The sequence below is a fragment of the Gavialis gangeticus genome, unplaced genomic scaffold (assembly GCF_001723915.1).
Source record: "Gavialis gangeticus isolate Ggan-Ray unplaced genomic scaffold, GavGan_comp1, whole genome shotgun sequence".
Classification (NCBI taxonomy): Eukaryota; Metazoa; Chordata; order Crocodylia; family Gavialidae; genus Gavialis; species Gavialis gangeticus.
The window spans coordinates 31,685,024-31,700,897 of NW_017729004.1; the positions used below are offsets into that span (position 1 = coordinate 31,685,024).

General features: G+C 38.7%; 1 protein-coding gene across 1 annotated transcript in view; it reads left to right on the forward strand.

The window, feature by feature from the left end:
- Window positions 1–9,963, forward strand: part of PARD3 (par-3 family cell polarity regulator) — an 844,345-nt gene extending 834,382 nt beyond the window's left edge. The window contains exons 24-25 of the mRNA XM_019507949.1: window positions 4,473–4,600; window positions 8,958–9,963. Coding sequence (XP_019363494.1) covers window positions 4,473–4,600; window positions 8,958–9,351 — 522 coding nt within the window. The 3' untranslated portion in view covers window positions 9,352–9,963. The remainder of the gene's footprint in view (window positions 1–4,472; window positions 4,601–8,957) is intronic.
- The last annotated feature ends 5,911 nt before the right edge of the window (window positions 9,964–15,874 follow it).

Consider the following 15,874-nt stretch of genomic DNA (forward strand, 5'->3'; position numbering starts at 1 on the left):
GGTTTAAGTTGGATATCAGGAGGCGCTACTTCACGGTCAGGGCGGCTAGAGTCTGGAACCAGCTTCCAAGTGAGGTGGTGCAGGCTCCCACCCTGGGGGTTTTTAAGAGGAGGTTGGATGACCACCTTACTGGGGTCATTTGACCCCAGTGCTCTTCCTGCCATGGCAGGGGGTCGGACTAGATGATCTGCTCAGGTCCCTTCCGACCCTAGAAACTATGAAACTATGAAGGTGCCCTGTGCTTGTGTGTGCTGTCTGCTGTTGGTGAGTACCAGCGTTGTCTTGCGAAAGTGGTAGAAGTGGGTCTGGGGGTCAGTACAGTCGAGGTCTTGGAACGTATCCAAATGTGTTGCATTGTAAAGTGGGTTCCCTGTATGGGAATTGGAGTTACGCACCGTTTTCCAGGAATGCATGTACACCATAAAGCGAGGGAAACTTGTAATTGCTTCTTGGCCTCTTGGGCTAAGGTCAAGTGTTATACCTGCAACTAACTGATTTGAACAGGAGTTGTAGGTGCTTCTCACTGCCAAGAGCAGGCAATTACTTAGATGCCTGACTTTAAACTCTTCAGATTGGAAATGTTGGCCATTTAATAGACTTTTCCAACATGGGTGGCTCCAAATCCAGACATCGGCTCTTCAGAACCTGTGTGTGGGGCTAGTGCCAAAATATCTTGCATCTTGCATGTAAACAGATATTCTTTGTAGAGTCTTAAGGAAGTGTTATGGTATTTCAATGCAGATAAATTTAGACACCCACATTTGGCAACTGGTCCCCTAGCTGTTACCAAACGAGTTTATACTAACACAATTTTTTCTCTTGGTCTGTTTGTAACCACTTCTAAAAACATCTAGCATCTGAATAATGTTTATGTGGCTACTTTATGGGGGGGGGGGGGGTACATTCACATGTTGCATAGGCATGCTGCCTCCCCATAGCAGCTTTTAGGCACCGTGGTAGCCTCTTTGACTCAACTGCTCTGATAAAAATCATCAGAAAAGACAGAAAAAAAATAGACATGTTTGTTTACTCCACGGAGCCAGGATTTTAGATGTTTTGATATTTGGCTCCTGTGGAAAAAAAAACAACTGGCTGGTTGTAAAGTCAAGCTGCTTCCCCCTCTCACGTCAGCTACTAACTGGCATACTGCTGCTGTGTCTAAAAGGTTCTGCGTTTGGAGAGGTCGGCTGCTTAACCCTTCAGTGTGCGGTAAGATCCTGTAGCCTGCGCTGTACTTACAGTAAGCTAAAACAAGTCAAACATAAAGGCACTTGCAGACTAACAGAGAAACCTATTAGATATATTATTCTGCAGTATTATTCAACAGACTTGTTGCTGACTTTATAACAGATGACAAGTGTTCAGGTATCATTTTTTGGTTTTTTTTCAGGTTGCATTTTCAAGAATGGTAATCACTGGAAACAGCTTTTAAAAAAAATATTACAGCTTTGATTCCCTTAGCTTTGATCACTTGCCTCCATAGTCCATGCCTTAAAGCACAGAATATCTAAAGACTGACAATAAAATCAAAACAGAGACGTTGCACTGCATGAGGAGTGAAATGCTCTTCTTCACGTGTGCCCCATCAAATGTTGTGTATGTGTGAATGATTATATCTGTGTAGCTTAATCATCCCAGTGACTTCCCTATTAGATTGGCTTATGATGCTGTTCTATGAGTTCATTGCATCATACACTGCTTTCCAAGGCTTTTTGTTATAAATATTTTTGTTGAGGTTTTTGCAGACTAAATCTATCCTGTAAGTAGGCATCATTGTTGTACCAGGGGCTCTCTTAAATGTGCTTTTCTGCATCAGTCATTTCAGGTTTATGATTTTAAATTCATATTCTTTTATACTATAATCTTCTGCTAACAAGTAAAACAGTTGTTCGCTGTATTTTATCTGTCATTTTTCAGCTGCAGCTAGTATGCCATCTGATGTGTTTTGTTGTTCAAAATGAAGTTTTGAACAGCAATACACCTGTCTCCCATTTTAAATTTTACTGGCTTCTCTCAAGTACCTTGAATGTATACGGAGAGAAAGGAATAGTTTATGTCAAGAATTACTGCTTTCTGTTTCAAACATTTGCCTCGAAATGTGAAGGACTTTTGAAAAAACCTTTTATCTTTCAGATGTTTGTTAGCCACTATAGCTGCTGCAGAAGTCTGCGGCAGAGAGCAAAAGAGATAGCTAGTGTGCGTGTGTGAGAGAGAGAGAGAAGTAAAAAGGCAAAAAAGTACCTGAACACAAAAGTCTTGATCTAGACAAACATGCCCAGTTACTAAGTAGTTCGTTCTTAATACAGATAGTAGTTATATTTAATAACTGGGTTTTACCTATCACAAACTCCATGACACTGTTTCACTTTCCTGGCATCATATGTTGTGCCTTGAAGCCATGAAGTGTGAATGATATATAAGATGAAAGGTGATAGCTTCATAAAGATGAAATGCCATATAATCCAGTCTTGAATTCAGACATTCTACAGACCAGAGAATACCCTGTATTATCAAAATGATAACCCAGTATTCCATCTTTCTAATGCAATACCAGTGAATTTCTGCATCGCTATTGCATCTGGACTGGAATGCTGTTTGGAATCTTTGCCAGAAGATACGGGATACCTTAGCATCTTCAGATGGCTTGCTAATGTTTTCTGTGAAAGGACTCTTCTCACTTGAGGAACAGACCATGTTTAATGAGAGAACATAACCATCGCTGTTTTGATTTTTTTTGTTTCCTGAACTGGCAAGAGGAAAGGGTAGTGGCTCCTGTAAGAGTCCCTTTACTCCAGGGACCTGAGTGTTGGGTAAGCTGGAGGAGCACAGGGAAGCCATTGGCTCCTGTGCATGGGGGAAGGTTATGGAACTCCAGGATGTTCAGCCCAAGTCCTTCTCACATTTTCATTAGCAAATCCACTCTTGCCACTCTAAAATTAAATGGATTTTTCCCTCATTGCTAGAATGGGTGCATGGGAGGGTTCTTCCACCTCCCTTAAATCAACATAGGAATCTTGTGGAAGATAAGATTCAAATCACTGCAGTTTAGGAGGTAGCAGATGTTCACTGCAAGTACTTATTCCATAGGAGATTGGGTTTCCTGAAAAACTGGAGCAGGAATTGACATTGGGGCTCCTGACAATAGGTATAATCTTCTTTCATCTGCCTGTTACCTCTGAGATAGAAGGAAAAACAGTTTGTCCTAGTAAAGTGCTTAACACAGGGTGGAAGGCTAAGGGACTAATAGCAACCCTTCACTAGGTAGAATGATTATGGAAGGGCTTGGGTCCTGCACTGACTCATTGTCAGTAGTTCCCAGATGAGCTGAGTTAAGATAATACATTTTCAGTAAAATTAAATTACATGCTTTGCCTCTTGTCTATGTTTCTGGGACAAAGGATGCCCACTGCACAATATACTCTATATAGGTTTTATGTACCTTTTTGTGCTATGAGGAGAACTATTCATCCTCATAGGACAAAAAGCCTTGAGTTCTGCATGCTCAGCACCTCTAAAACTATAGACTTAACTAAGTCAGCAACTTTACTTTTCTTTCTCTAAACATAAGCCCACCAGCTTTGAGTTAGAGGAAAAGGTGTTCCAATGGGATCTTCCTATATTTCTGGTAGTACTTTGTATAGAGCTGCTGTTAAAAGGCACTCAGAAAATGAAAGATTGAGTTCTGCACTGCACCTGAATTCTATCCCCGCACACAGTGAAAGGGGGTCACAGGAACTCATTGCGAGTCCCTAATCCTGCTTTGGCTGGGGTCAGTGGAATGTAAAGCTGATGGGCCAAATGGCATGATCCCTACCCATTCTTTTGCTTTTCCTCATCTGCTTCCCACCCATATACAAGGCAGTGCATCTTCAGTGGGAGAAATGCAAGAGGCAGTGTTGTGGCTTCTTTCACAGCAGATAGAAATCCCCCAGACACATTTGGCCGCTTTGCACCATGGACAACTGACAATAGGATCCAGCTCTACATGAGCATATTACTGCATTAGGACAAAGACAGGTATCTTTACTCTAAAACATGTGGATGCAGTGTTTAGGGCCAGATTGTGATAGCCTTAATCACATCACTCCATGAGGAGTATTGTTGGGTCAGACCATCATCTGGTTTGGAAATAGACACATGCCCCTCTAACTTTGTTAATCTAAACCAGACGAGGGTCTTGTTCATTACGCTACATGGAGTTCTGTTTTCCTCCATATAAAAGTATATCACAACCTGGTCTTTATGATTTATCTGATAATGTTTCAAAAATGGAAGCAGCCTGAAATGTAGCGTACAGTAGAGGGCGTAGTGTTAGAGGTCAGAATTTAATGTAATTACGAATGACTGATTTAAACAGCATGTTTATAAAAAAGCATATGTCTGTGTCTATACAGCAGGGATTTAATTATTTGTTCCTATGTAAATATATTTGTACTGTGGCTGATTTGTTTTTTATTTTTTTTATTCTCTAGCCAAGCTCCAAGACATACTCACAGAGTGGCAGACACTCCGTGTCTGTAGAAGTTCAGATGCAGCGGCAGCGACAGGAAGAGAGGGAGAGTTTTCAGCAAGCTCAGCGCCAGTACAGTTCATTACCCAGGTATGGTAACTGTCTAAAACTATTTGGTGTATATGACCCTGGAGCTCATTTCATTTGCAGAAGGAAAATTATGTGCTTAGTGCATTCACTTCATTTTGAACGATGATATGAGGAGTTATGCAAGCAGTGAGGAATAGAAGTCCATAACCAGAAGCATATGATGGTTCTTTGTCTCATGGTATTATTTCAGAGTCAACTTTGATGGGCATCCAGCATGCTCAGTATGTGACAGAATGGGAACCTTAAAACAGGTCCTTATGGGTCACTGTATGGTATCATTTTTACTTTTAGAAAAAATGACACTTATTAGAGGAGAGAGGAGTATTTTGTGTGTCAGATTTCTTGTCTTGCCTAATTTCTTAATAGACAACAGTTCAACCTTGTTATGCTAACACACAGCCATGCATTGAAGAAAACAAGATAGAAGGACCATGGTGACAACCATGAAAAGCCATTCCCAACTATGGGGCATCCAAGTTTCTGACATATGAGTTTCCTCGAAGCCAACAGATCATTACCATTGGAATGCTGACAATTAATATACTTTAGTGTAAACCAGTGTGTGTTTCTAAAACATTCACAGGCCATTGAACTGTTTAGAGTTCACCACAAAAGCTAAATATTAAATAAAACAAAGGTTTGGGATTTTACCCAACTTGTATTGTAGATTAGACCAGAAGATTGATATTTAAACATTTTATATTAATTCAGATAGTTTTTAGAATTCTCAAACATTGATTGGAGAAATCTGAAATAAGAATAGTAGTAAAGTCAAGCTGCCTCTTCTCAAGAGTACTTTAAGCTTAAAGACTTCTTTGATTTCAGTTGCCGCTTCAATGTAATACTGCATTTGCTTTGATCCCTGCACAGTGATGTTGTGGGGCAGGTAATGGCTGTATACACATCTCCACTAAAACTTTGTAAAAGTGGCAGTAGAACTGTTTTGTAATGCAGCACCAGTAGATGCGTCTTTGTTACAGCTGAGCCAGCTTACCATTAAATCTTTGATTTTGCACCCCATTGTTACCATCAGCCTCTTAAAAAAAACAAACCAAAAAAAAAAACCTGATCTCTTGAGATTTCTGTACACTGCAGCTCATCTCAGGGTAGCGTTTGGAAGAAAATAAGAAAAAAGATGTTTGTTTGTTTGTTTGTTTTTAAAAGGGAGAGAGGAAAGTTGATATTTTGAAAATTTTCTTAATTTTCTCATACATCTCTTCTTACCTCTGTCTTACTTCTAAAATGGTTTAGTCTACAATGCCAAATTTGTCTCCATGAGGAGAAACTACATTTTAGACCTTTTTAATCTGGTTTCCAAAGGGCAAAATAATGGAGGTATATACTGGAGGTATATACAGTAGCATAACTACGGTGGGGTGAGCAGGGCACCTGTCCCAGGCACCAACTTAGAGGGGACACCAAAATAGCTCCATTCCCCACCCTGGGGGGCAGCCCTGCACCGCCCAGCCGTAGATGCCAGGCAGCCCTGTGCTCTGTAATGTTGCTGCAGCTGAAGGGCAGGCTTGCTGTATACCACCGTGGGCTCGTGGCAAAAATCCCAGGGAGGGCTTGCCATTCAGCTCATCCCCTCTGCCCCCATACACTAGAGGACCCAGGGCTGCCTGGCTTCTATGGCTGTCACAGCAAAGACTCCCAGGAGTTGGGAGCATCCTGGTGCCCCTCAGCTGCAGCAGCTTGAGCACATGCTACAGGAGCTGCTCTCAGAGTAGGAAAAGAGCCGAGGAAGGTAAAACTCTTCCTTTCCCTCCCCACTACCATTCTGCTCCCCACCCTGCTCTGCCCACTGTGCTACAGGAACACGCTACCTTGGGGTATATAATGTAAAAAAAAAAAGAACGTGACTGAATATAATTTCAGTGTGATCTAAGATAACAAAGGACTTGTTAGAACATGAATATGAAGAAAGGGGTATAGGAAGCCTCTCTACCCTTGTCAGTGCTAGGATTTTTCACACCTTGTAATTCTCAATGGATGCAGCTCTACCAGGAGACTGGTATGTTGTAAACAAGAGACAGAAAAGCTTAGGTTAGAAAAACCTGGTGGTAAGAAAATGATAAGCTCTTTATAAGGGCTTGCTTGAACCAGTGCCTAGGACCTGCAGGCCATTTCAATCTTGTTAGTTCCAGCAAGTCACATAAGGAAGCATGAACTCTATTTTGAAAGATTTATCTGCCTAAATACTGTGTGTTAGCTTTCCCTAAAAGCTGGAGATCAGTTGTTCTGCAGAGTTCCACTGGTAGAAATTCACGATTTTAAATAAAAATTTGAAAACAAAACAAAAAAGCCAACCAAATCAAAAGAAGCCGAACAACACTGGGAAGTCAGAGAAGCCAACAGAAAGAGAGTAAAAGAAAAATGTACTGAGTAGCTTGATTAGTAATAGAAATGTCAAGTAAATTAAGAATTCTTATTAATGTGTCATTCATGACTGCTTTATAACCAAGTGTTTGTTCTCAGCTCAGGTTAAAGGGAATATTTAGATGATCGTGCTCCAAATACAGAATTAATCCAACATTCAAACAATAAAATGGGACGTCAATCAGTTCTTTAGTCATCCAGATTTTTCATAGCACTATGACTAATCTACAAAGAAATCTCACAGTCACTAATAAAACTTGTGTTGCAAGTTTATTGTTGCAATTACAGTTTTATGATTAACATCAATGCCCTAGCTTTATTCTTAAACTTTGTTTTTTTCCCATCTTGCATAATTTCTAGCAGCTTCATTTTTTGACTCTTTAAATTAAAATAATTAGTGCTCTAGGCAAATGTACTCTTCAGTCATACTTAAGAAATCTTTCCATGAAGACAACACAAGAGAGCCAACTAATTTTGAACTAGTAGCAGAAGACAGTAATTAAATTAGATGGATTCAATTAGTTATTGTCCTGTCCCATGTGAAACTGTTTAAAATAAAGTTTAACTCAGTGTGGTTTTTAAGGCTAACTTTATGTAGGCAAACTTTATGAAAATTTATGTTGCTGTATTTTGAAAACTTGTCAGCTATGTACCATAAGGAGGTTCATTTCATTTTTTCTTGTTTCAGTAATAATAGAACATGGCTCAGTGAGTTTTGGTTTAGAAAGAAGGATATGTGATTATCATCACCAATAGTAATGCTTTGCATTCATACTTAAAAGTAAGCATTTTCATCCAAGATCTCAAGGTCTGTTACAAACATGAGTACGCCCCCATCATTTCCAAGTTATACGTAGGGAAAGAGAAGCCCAGCAAGGTTAAGTGACTTGCCACATACATTGATGTTAGGAAAAGTATCCAGGTCTCCTGATTCCAAACTGCATGTTCAAACCACTAGGCCAAATTGAGCCTTGTTGTTACTCTGTGTTGATATGAAAAACTGAGCCATATATACAGCATCTAGATGATTTTCGTATTGATTAATGTGGCAATATATTTTGTTTTATTGCCTGATTCTTTTACACTAATTTTAATCTCAAAGTGGGTATCTCTCTCATTCCAGCACAAAATTGTTTTACTTTATCATATCCAATCTTATTTTAAATTCATAAAAATGTCTAGTGGCTTGATAGTAAATTAAAGATATTTCAAAACAATAATGTTTTCTTAAAATAATATGGTGATTTATTACAAAAAGTGATAAGAATTTGTAATTCCTATATTCATTGGCTTTATTTATCTACCCTGTGGAGTCAGAAAATGAACAAAATTGGTTATCTTTGCCATTCTTTTTGTGAAAGATATAGCATGCTGGGAAACAGTTGTGATAGTATAAAACTCTTTAATTCTGGAATTGGGAAAAACAAACCATAGTCTGTATAACTATATATCAACAGAGTTTATCTGCTGACTTGTACAGCTTCAAAGCAAATGTTTAAAGGATCGTCTTGTTGCATTTTTAATCAAATAGGAGGCTAGATTCAAATCTTTCATAAGTGACTTATAACCCATTCAACACGCTTAATGTTATCTGGTTTCTGTGGAAGTGTTGCGTTGTGTCATATGTTTTGCTGGTTTGCAATTGAATTGTAACATTTTTGTAAGATGCTAATTATTGCTGTTGTACTGTTTGCCAAATTTACAGTATCTCTACGGTAGTGCCAGGAAACGCATCTAAAATGCAGATGCATTTCTTCTAAGTGAAAGAGAAAAAATGGCCACGTTGGGTGAAAGAGAGGAACAGTTTTTAAGAATTGTACCAGCTCCAAAGCTGACATCAGCTGGAAGATGGATCCATCCAGAGGGAAGAATCTGAAATGTACAAACGCATGCCTGGTCTTCTTCTGTGGTCGGATCTAAAGAAGTATGAATGAGTCCTGGTATCTGTTTAAAAAATAATTTCTATTCTTATTTTCAGGCAAAGCAGAAAAAATGCCAGTTCTGTATCACAAGATTCCTGGGAGCAGAGCTATTCTCCTGGTGAAGGGTTCCAGACTGCAAAAGAAAACCCCAGGTATTCCAGCTATCAGGGATCAAGAAACGGCTACATGGGAGGACATGGCTTCAATGCGAGGGTAATGCTGGAAACACAGGAACTGCTCCGTCAAGAACAGAGGCGGAAAGAACAACAACTGAAAAAAAAGACATCTTCTGAAGGGTCTAACAATTATGACTCGTATAAAAAAATTCAGGACCTTAATTACACCCCTCCAAAAGGCCCTTTTCGGCAAGATGTACCACCTTCACCTTCTCAGGTAGCTAGGCTGAACAGATTACAAACGCCGGAAAAGGGAAGACCATTTTATTCTTGAACTGAAGCAAAAGAAGATCAATGTATCACGCAATAAGGAACAATTTCATATAAAGACTTGTATTTTGAAAACTTTTTAAACTGATGGTACTAAGGGGTATATGTGTTGTCTGTTTCAGTGCCTTTAACAATATAGGCAGAGAGTTGGTGGGCCTTATGTCTTTGCCATTCTGTCTCAAGTGTTATATTCATGGAAGGATTTTCCACCATTTGACAATCATACCTTAGGTAAGCAACATGTCTCCCTTGGTTACCGAGCATCCTAGTCCAGTCCAATAGCTGTCAATGGCTTATAAGAATTTGTTATAATGCATTCTGTTTTTCAGTGAGTTATTACACCAACATACAACGCTGTGGCATAAAATTAATGAATCTGAAGTTGAAGAAAGCATTGACATACCTTTTTTTTTTTATTTCTCTTGGGGTGAGGGGCGGGTTACATATCACTTCGGAGTGGATAGGGCTCAAGTCCACTCAGGATATCACTTTAAGATGTTTTATGGTGGAGTCATTTACAGTCTTTGTTGATCAATATTTAACTGTCTATATGCTGAAATTTTTTTTCCTACTATGCACATGTGCATTGCCTCTTCCCCCACCCCCCTGCACTTATTAAAAAAAACAAAAACAAACAAAAAAAAAACATTTATCCTGATTTGTGAGCAAAACAATATTCTGGCTTTCAGTGTTCATGGGAATCCTGTTACATTTGTCTTCTATTTTCACACACAATGTATTACCAGGGAAATAACTAGAGAGAGGCTATTATATTTATAAATAAAATCTCAGTCAAGGCATAGCAGCTTTATCTGTTCTTACATGAAGTATAGGGTATAGTGGAAAACCAGCAACTGGGTTGTATATTGTTTTTCATAAACATGAATTTGATCAGATGAAACCCATATATAAGAAAAGAGTGAGGGGAAGAATCATCCCACCATCATCCTTTATATGTTGATAATCTGATTTCATTTTGGCAGGCTTGGGAGGGGGACTCAAAGCAAGACAAAAATGGAATTGGATTTTTTTGGATCAAAAAACCCTGAAAATAGGATTTTTCTACAACCTGTAAAGTCTTGTGGGCAATTGCCTTGTGCTTCCATATGCTGTATCTTTGCATTGTGATTTCACATCAGAAACAAACTCTGAAGTGTTTGCAAAAGAGATAAATGGAGAAAAAATGTTACACATCATCCCAAAAGCGTGTCAGTGTCCAAAAATAACCAAAACAAAATGATTGCTCTAACAGTGATATTTTAACGTGCATATGGGATATGAGAATTTCTTTTGCAGCAGCTGTTTTTATGTTTGTTGGTCTGAACTTCTTGTATTGTAAACATATAGCTGGGTTGCTAAAGTGCCTGCAAATCCTGATGTGAAAAGGCTTGAGAAAAAAGCTCAGCATAACATGTGAAAAAAGAAAGAAAAAAATCATGTATTGCGTGATTTAAAATATGCCTTTTTTTTTTTTTACCGGCACATTTTATTTTTGCGTCAACCTGTTTTTAGAATATATGTGAAATTTCAGCACACATAACTGTGTCTTTTATGCCTGTTTGTAATGGTTTTTGCTGTTAATAATGTAATCCATGTTTAAAAATTGTTACTAATGTAAACACATTGACATTGGATGACTATGGCTCTTTTACACAGAGTTTACAAAACTGTGTAAAATAGCTTTCCTTGTACATATAAAATTTAGAATAAAAGACTGTTTCCATCCTGGTCTTAGTATTGCCTGCTGTATTCCTTGGTACTGCCTGCTAAACCTTATGAAAACTTAGCAGTCATTAGCTTTAAAAATACTTAACAGATGTTATTTTATCATATTCCTAATGGTTTACATCTGTCTTTCTGTGAATGCATATAAACATAGTCAAAACAGAAGAGATTTCTAATCAAGCTGAGCATCTAACAAGTATCTCAGAAAATATGCAAATACATGTCTAATGATATTTTAGACCAGAACTGTGACATTAAAACGAAAGCTGAATCCTAGGGCACTTCTCTAAGTTCTCTCTACATCTCTCCACCAAAGCCAGGAGCACAATCAACAAACAAATTGGGTGTGTCCCCATGAGTGCGCATGTGCATTTTGCGGCACCTCAAAGCAGCTTGAGGCACTGCACACAGCACATGTGCAAGTGTTTGCTGCACTGGTCATTTCAGCACAATGGGTTTTTTTGACACTGAGAGATCCCAGTGTCAGAAAAAATCACTGCTGAAAAAAGCAGCATGGTGCACATGGCAGCAGCGTGTGCTGCAGGAAAGCAGAGCCTGGTTCCCAAACCAGGACCCCAGGTAAGGCTGCTGAGACCAGCACAGGTGCTGGCTCCAGCATCTCCTACCCCATATGGGCCACTTTGCCACGCACTGGAGCGTGTGTGCTGGAGTGTGCCTGGGTACAAATAGCAGCGGCACAAATATGTACCGCTGCTATATGTCGCATGGGAAATGCATGCCCCTGCATGTGTGTGCTTGTGGAGATGTGCCCATTAATTCCAATTTATGCTCCACCAGTGGCCGAAATCTCTCCCTGGATAGGGATATATTGATTGTTGTTAGTACAATGCTGCTTGTGGTGTTTACAAGCATCACACCCGACTTGGTCTTCAGTGGTCAAAATGTTGAGGATATTGTTCCTGCGAGCCTAGAATGACGAATCTTTTTACAGGCTGTTTCAGGTGTTGCTTAGGATTTCACTTCAAGAATGATGTTGCAAGTAGGAAAAGCATGAAATAGCAGATTTTAAAAACAAAACAATGCTACTGTGCCAGTGATATTTTGTTTCTCCCATTAGTACTGAAGCTGTTTTTTTCTCCCTTTCCACCCAGCTTTTTTTGTTTTCTTAAATCCTGCCACAATGTCAGTCATAATCTTGTATGTGCATGACATCAGTCTGTTGCCATGGCAATAATAATGTCAAATTATTCATTGTGACTTTAGTGTAGACTCCCATGAGGGAGGATAAGACGGGTTGCAAGGTGGACAAGCCATTTTTGATGCACAAATATATCCAAGGTTTTTGAAATTGTGATCTATGCTTTGGTGACATGCAATTGCGAGTAAGCAAATAATTGCACTCTCAATTTTGCCAGTCCAAAATAACTCACCTGTGGAGTATGTCGTCTTCAACATAGTTTTATGTTTCTATGGTATCACCTGTGTATGCAAATAATTGCAGTTGTTAAAAAGCATCCACCAAAATGGAACACAGGTTGAATTATTTTCCAAATCAGCCATTGATAAACTAATAAAAAAGGCGCAGACATGGAAAAGTATGGAAACCCAAAAGAAATGTGTTTTATGTGCAAGTATGGAATATGTTAAAGTTTGCCCTTGGATGACATTCCCCTTCAAGGTGTTAACAATTTGCCACAATTAGACTTGTTCACGAAAAAAGGCAGATGTTCTCTTTGGGCAATGTCTGTGTTTTGTTAGCTAAGAATATGGTATTTTTCTGTGTTATCCTTCTGCCTTCTTCCTGACACAGCATAGACAGGATTTCTAATATTAAACTCCCATAAGTTGCAAAGGGCAATAAGCAAGAGGGAGGGAAATATTTTAATAGAAAATGACCTTTACTTCTGACTAGTGAATAGATCCAAAAGCTAATTGAGCTAACTACATTACTGCAGCAATTTGTTTGTGGACTTATTAAAGTTATGAGACCAACTTGGCGAGGTTAATATATCTAGAGAAGGTCATGAGACAGAATTTTAGGGAGCTTCAGAAGGATTGAGCAGTGACTTACACATCAGTCAGAATTTTCTCTATCTCAGTAGATAGCCTAAAAACCATCTGTGAATCCTCCTGGTATTTTATCAAAGCAATTTGTTACTGCTATTGAAATTCCATGGGAAAGTTTTATGTTATTAATGTGTGGCTCTCTCCTGCTTTTCTATAAAAGCATGCTTCCTCTTGTGAAATAGGGTCTCCTTAGAACAGGGCTTTAGCCTCACTGAGTTACTTTACGGCCCACATATTTTAAAATACATCTTTGAGGAATCTGCCATCAAAAACAGTTAAAAATGGCTCGGTGCCCAGTAGAGTGTAGGCTTAAAGTGCAATTGCCATTTATTGCTGGCAAACAGCAGGAAGTGCAGCAAAACTCAATTTAAACCAATTTTGACCTATGATATATGATTTAGGCTTCAAGGATCTACTTATGTCTGTCTCGCATTTCTTTGTTTCTGACGGTGTTAGTGGAGCAGCATTTATCTGTACTGCTTATATGGGAAAGTGAAAAGGAAAAAACATTGGCCAGACAAGGAAGAGATGTACCAGATTACCAGTGTTGGCTAAAGACAGGATATTCTTGAATAATTCAGATCTTTGAACTTGTGTTGTTGAGACTAAAAGTGAAGTTGGCTATTACATATCCTGGCTTGATGCTCTATTTTCAAAACATCCCCTAATTTTATTTGCTGTACTTGCCTGTTTCTTCCTCCCATTCTCTCATTCTGTAGTCTACACTTTCTTTTGCAGGACTTGTAAGGAACCAGGTCCAGCATGCAAATACAGGACAAAATATGTATGCTGTTGATTTTGCATTTGTGTTACTCTGCCCTCAGCTTCCAAACTAACCTTTAAAATCAGTCTTTTCCTACAAAAAAAGGAGGATGGGAGGGGACCTGAAATGGATAGAGTGTGCATGCGCGTGTTTATGTGCATGCATGATGGAACAAAATACACAAGTTGTATTGCTTTGCTTTTAATTCATGTCCATCTTAAAACACATCTTCAAATATTTTATAATGCCTCTTAAGAGTCGTCTTCCATCTGTGCAGAAACCAGCTGATGGTTTGATGCAAATTATTATTGTTTCATGACCTCACACAATTTATTTTTCCGTTTTAGATTTGCATTATACTATATTTCTTTTATATTCGCTGATTAATTCTGTCGCTTTTATTTGTGTCTCTTGATGGCCCAGCACCCATTAGCTTTATAGGCAGTTTCTTGCTCATGATTGATATTCCCCCCCCCACCCCCCCCCAGCTTCATCAAACTTATTTTGATATTTTCTGTTCTCAGACTGGTGTTTCCCTTTTTTGTAATTCACAGTTTGTACTTTCACTGGGATGGAATTTTAAAAATGACTCAGGAAAGACAGTAGAATGACACCAGGGCCAGATAAAGAATACATCATTTTTATCGTGTATTTGCATTTTGTGCATGTTTCCTAGGAACAAGGGAACTACAGTGAAGACTGTTGGAATGAGAGGGGGGAAAAGTGGCAAGCACACTAAATACAATAAGGGAATATTTTAATAGATATTATTTAATTTGAGCATTATGGTTGTGCCCACAGCTGGCTAGGCACTGTCCAATAAAATAATAAAACATTTCCACTGTGACTAGCTAAAAAATTAAGAGAACAAGCAAAGGGGAAAAAAGTGGAGGGTGAGGAAAAGGAATTACTTCTTTAAGTAAAGCAATAGTAACTATCACCATCCCAGCCACTGGCATTTGGCCTATTTCTCATATGCGTAAGAGGAAAATTAGTCCTGAGGAGGGATTTGAAGGAAGAGTGGGCAGTAACCTTATAGATTAACTCCAGTTCCTCTTATAGATATTCTCTTAGTGTGTTTTCCACAAAAAGTGAATTAATAATAAAATGAGTAATACAATTTTAATATAACCCTCCATTTTTCCCTTCTGCGGCTTTCCCTTGTGCGTCTTTTAGCTTGTCAGCTCCTTAAGTCAGGGGCTGTATTTATTTTGTCCTGTGTAGCAGTGAGCCTATTCTTGGAAGGTTACAACCAATAAATATTTGAATTTCTAATGTTAAATTTTAAAAAGTTAGTGTGCTGATTTTTAGAGCAAATACTCTTGAATCCTACACTCTGATTTTAGAAGCATTCCCATCTAAAATATAGAGAGAATTGCTGGAACCAGTATTTTTTTTTTATAAAAAAAAGGATGGGGTGGGTGGGGGATGAACTTTTTAAAATACCCCCGTATATGTAGTTACATTTGGCAACGTGTTAGTACTACACAAGAAGAATGAGACATATGTATTGGTTTGCCCACCTTGTTAGACGGTCATTCTAGGGATGGATTATTCATTATACAGGGAATGGCACTCTTTGTTGCTATTTGTGAAATAATTCACAATGTTCAGTTATCCTGCATGGACCCTTCAAGAACATCTGTGAACAAGGTGGACAAGGGTTGAGGTCAACTGTCTTACATAAATGTATTTTCTAAACCTACTACTAATATCTTGTTTTAGAAGCTTCCAGATATGGCAACAAATAGGCCAAAAGGACCCAGATTATGTGCTAAAGCCAAGACTCGGTAACTTGCAAATATCCCTTTCCTTTCTCCGCCCCATCCTCTAGCTAAACTTCAGTTTGGCAAGAGTTTGCCCTAGGCATATTCCATAATTTCAGTGAATTGTTCATGCCTATTCCTTTAATTGTGAAGCTCCCATGTTACAACTTCTCTGAGGACGAAAGAGTTCTCACCCTCGTAAAAAAAAAAAAAAGAAAAAAGTCTCTCAGCTGCTGTAAAATTTA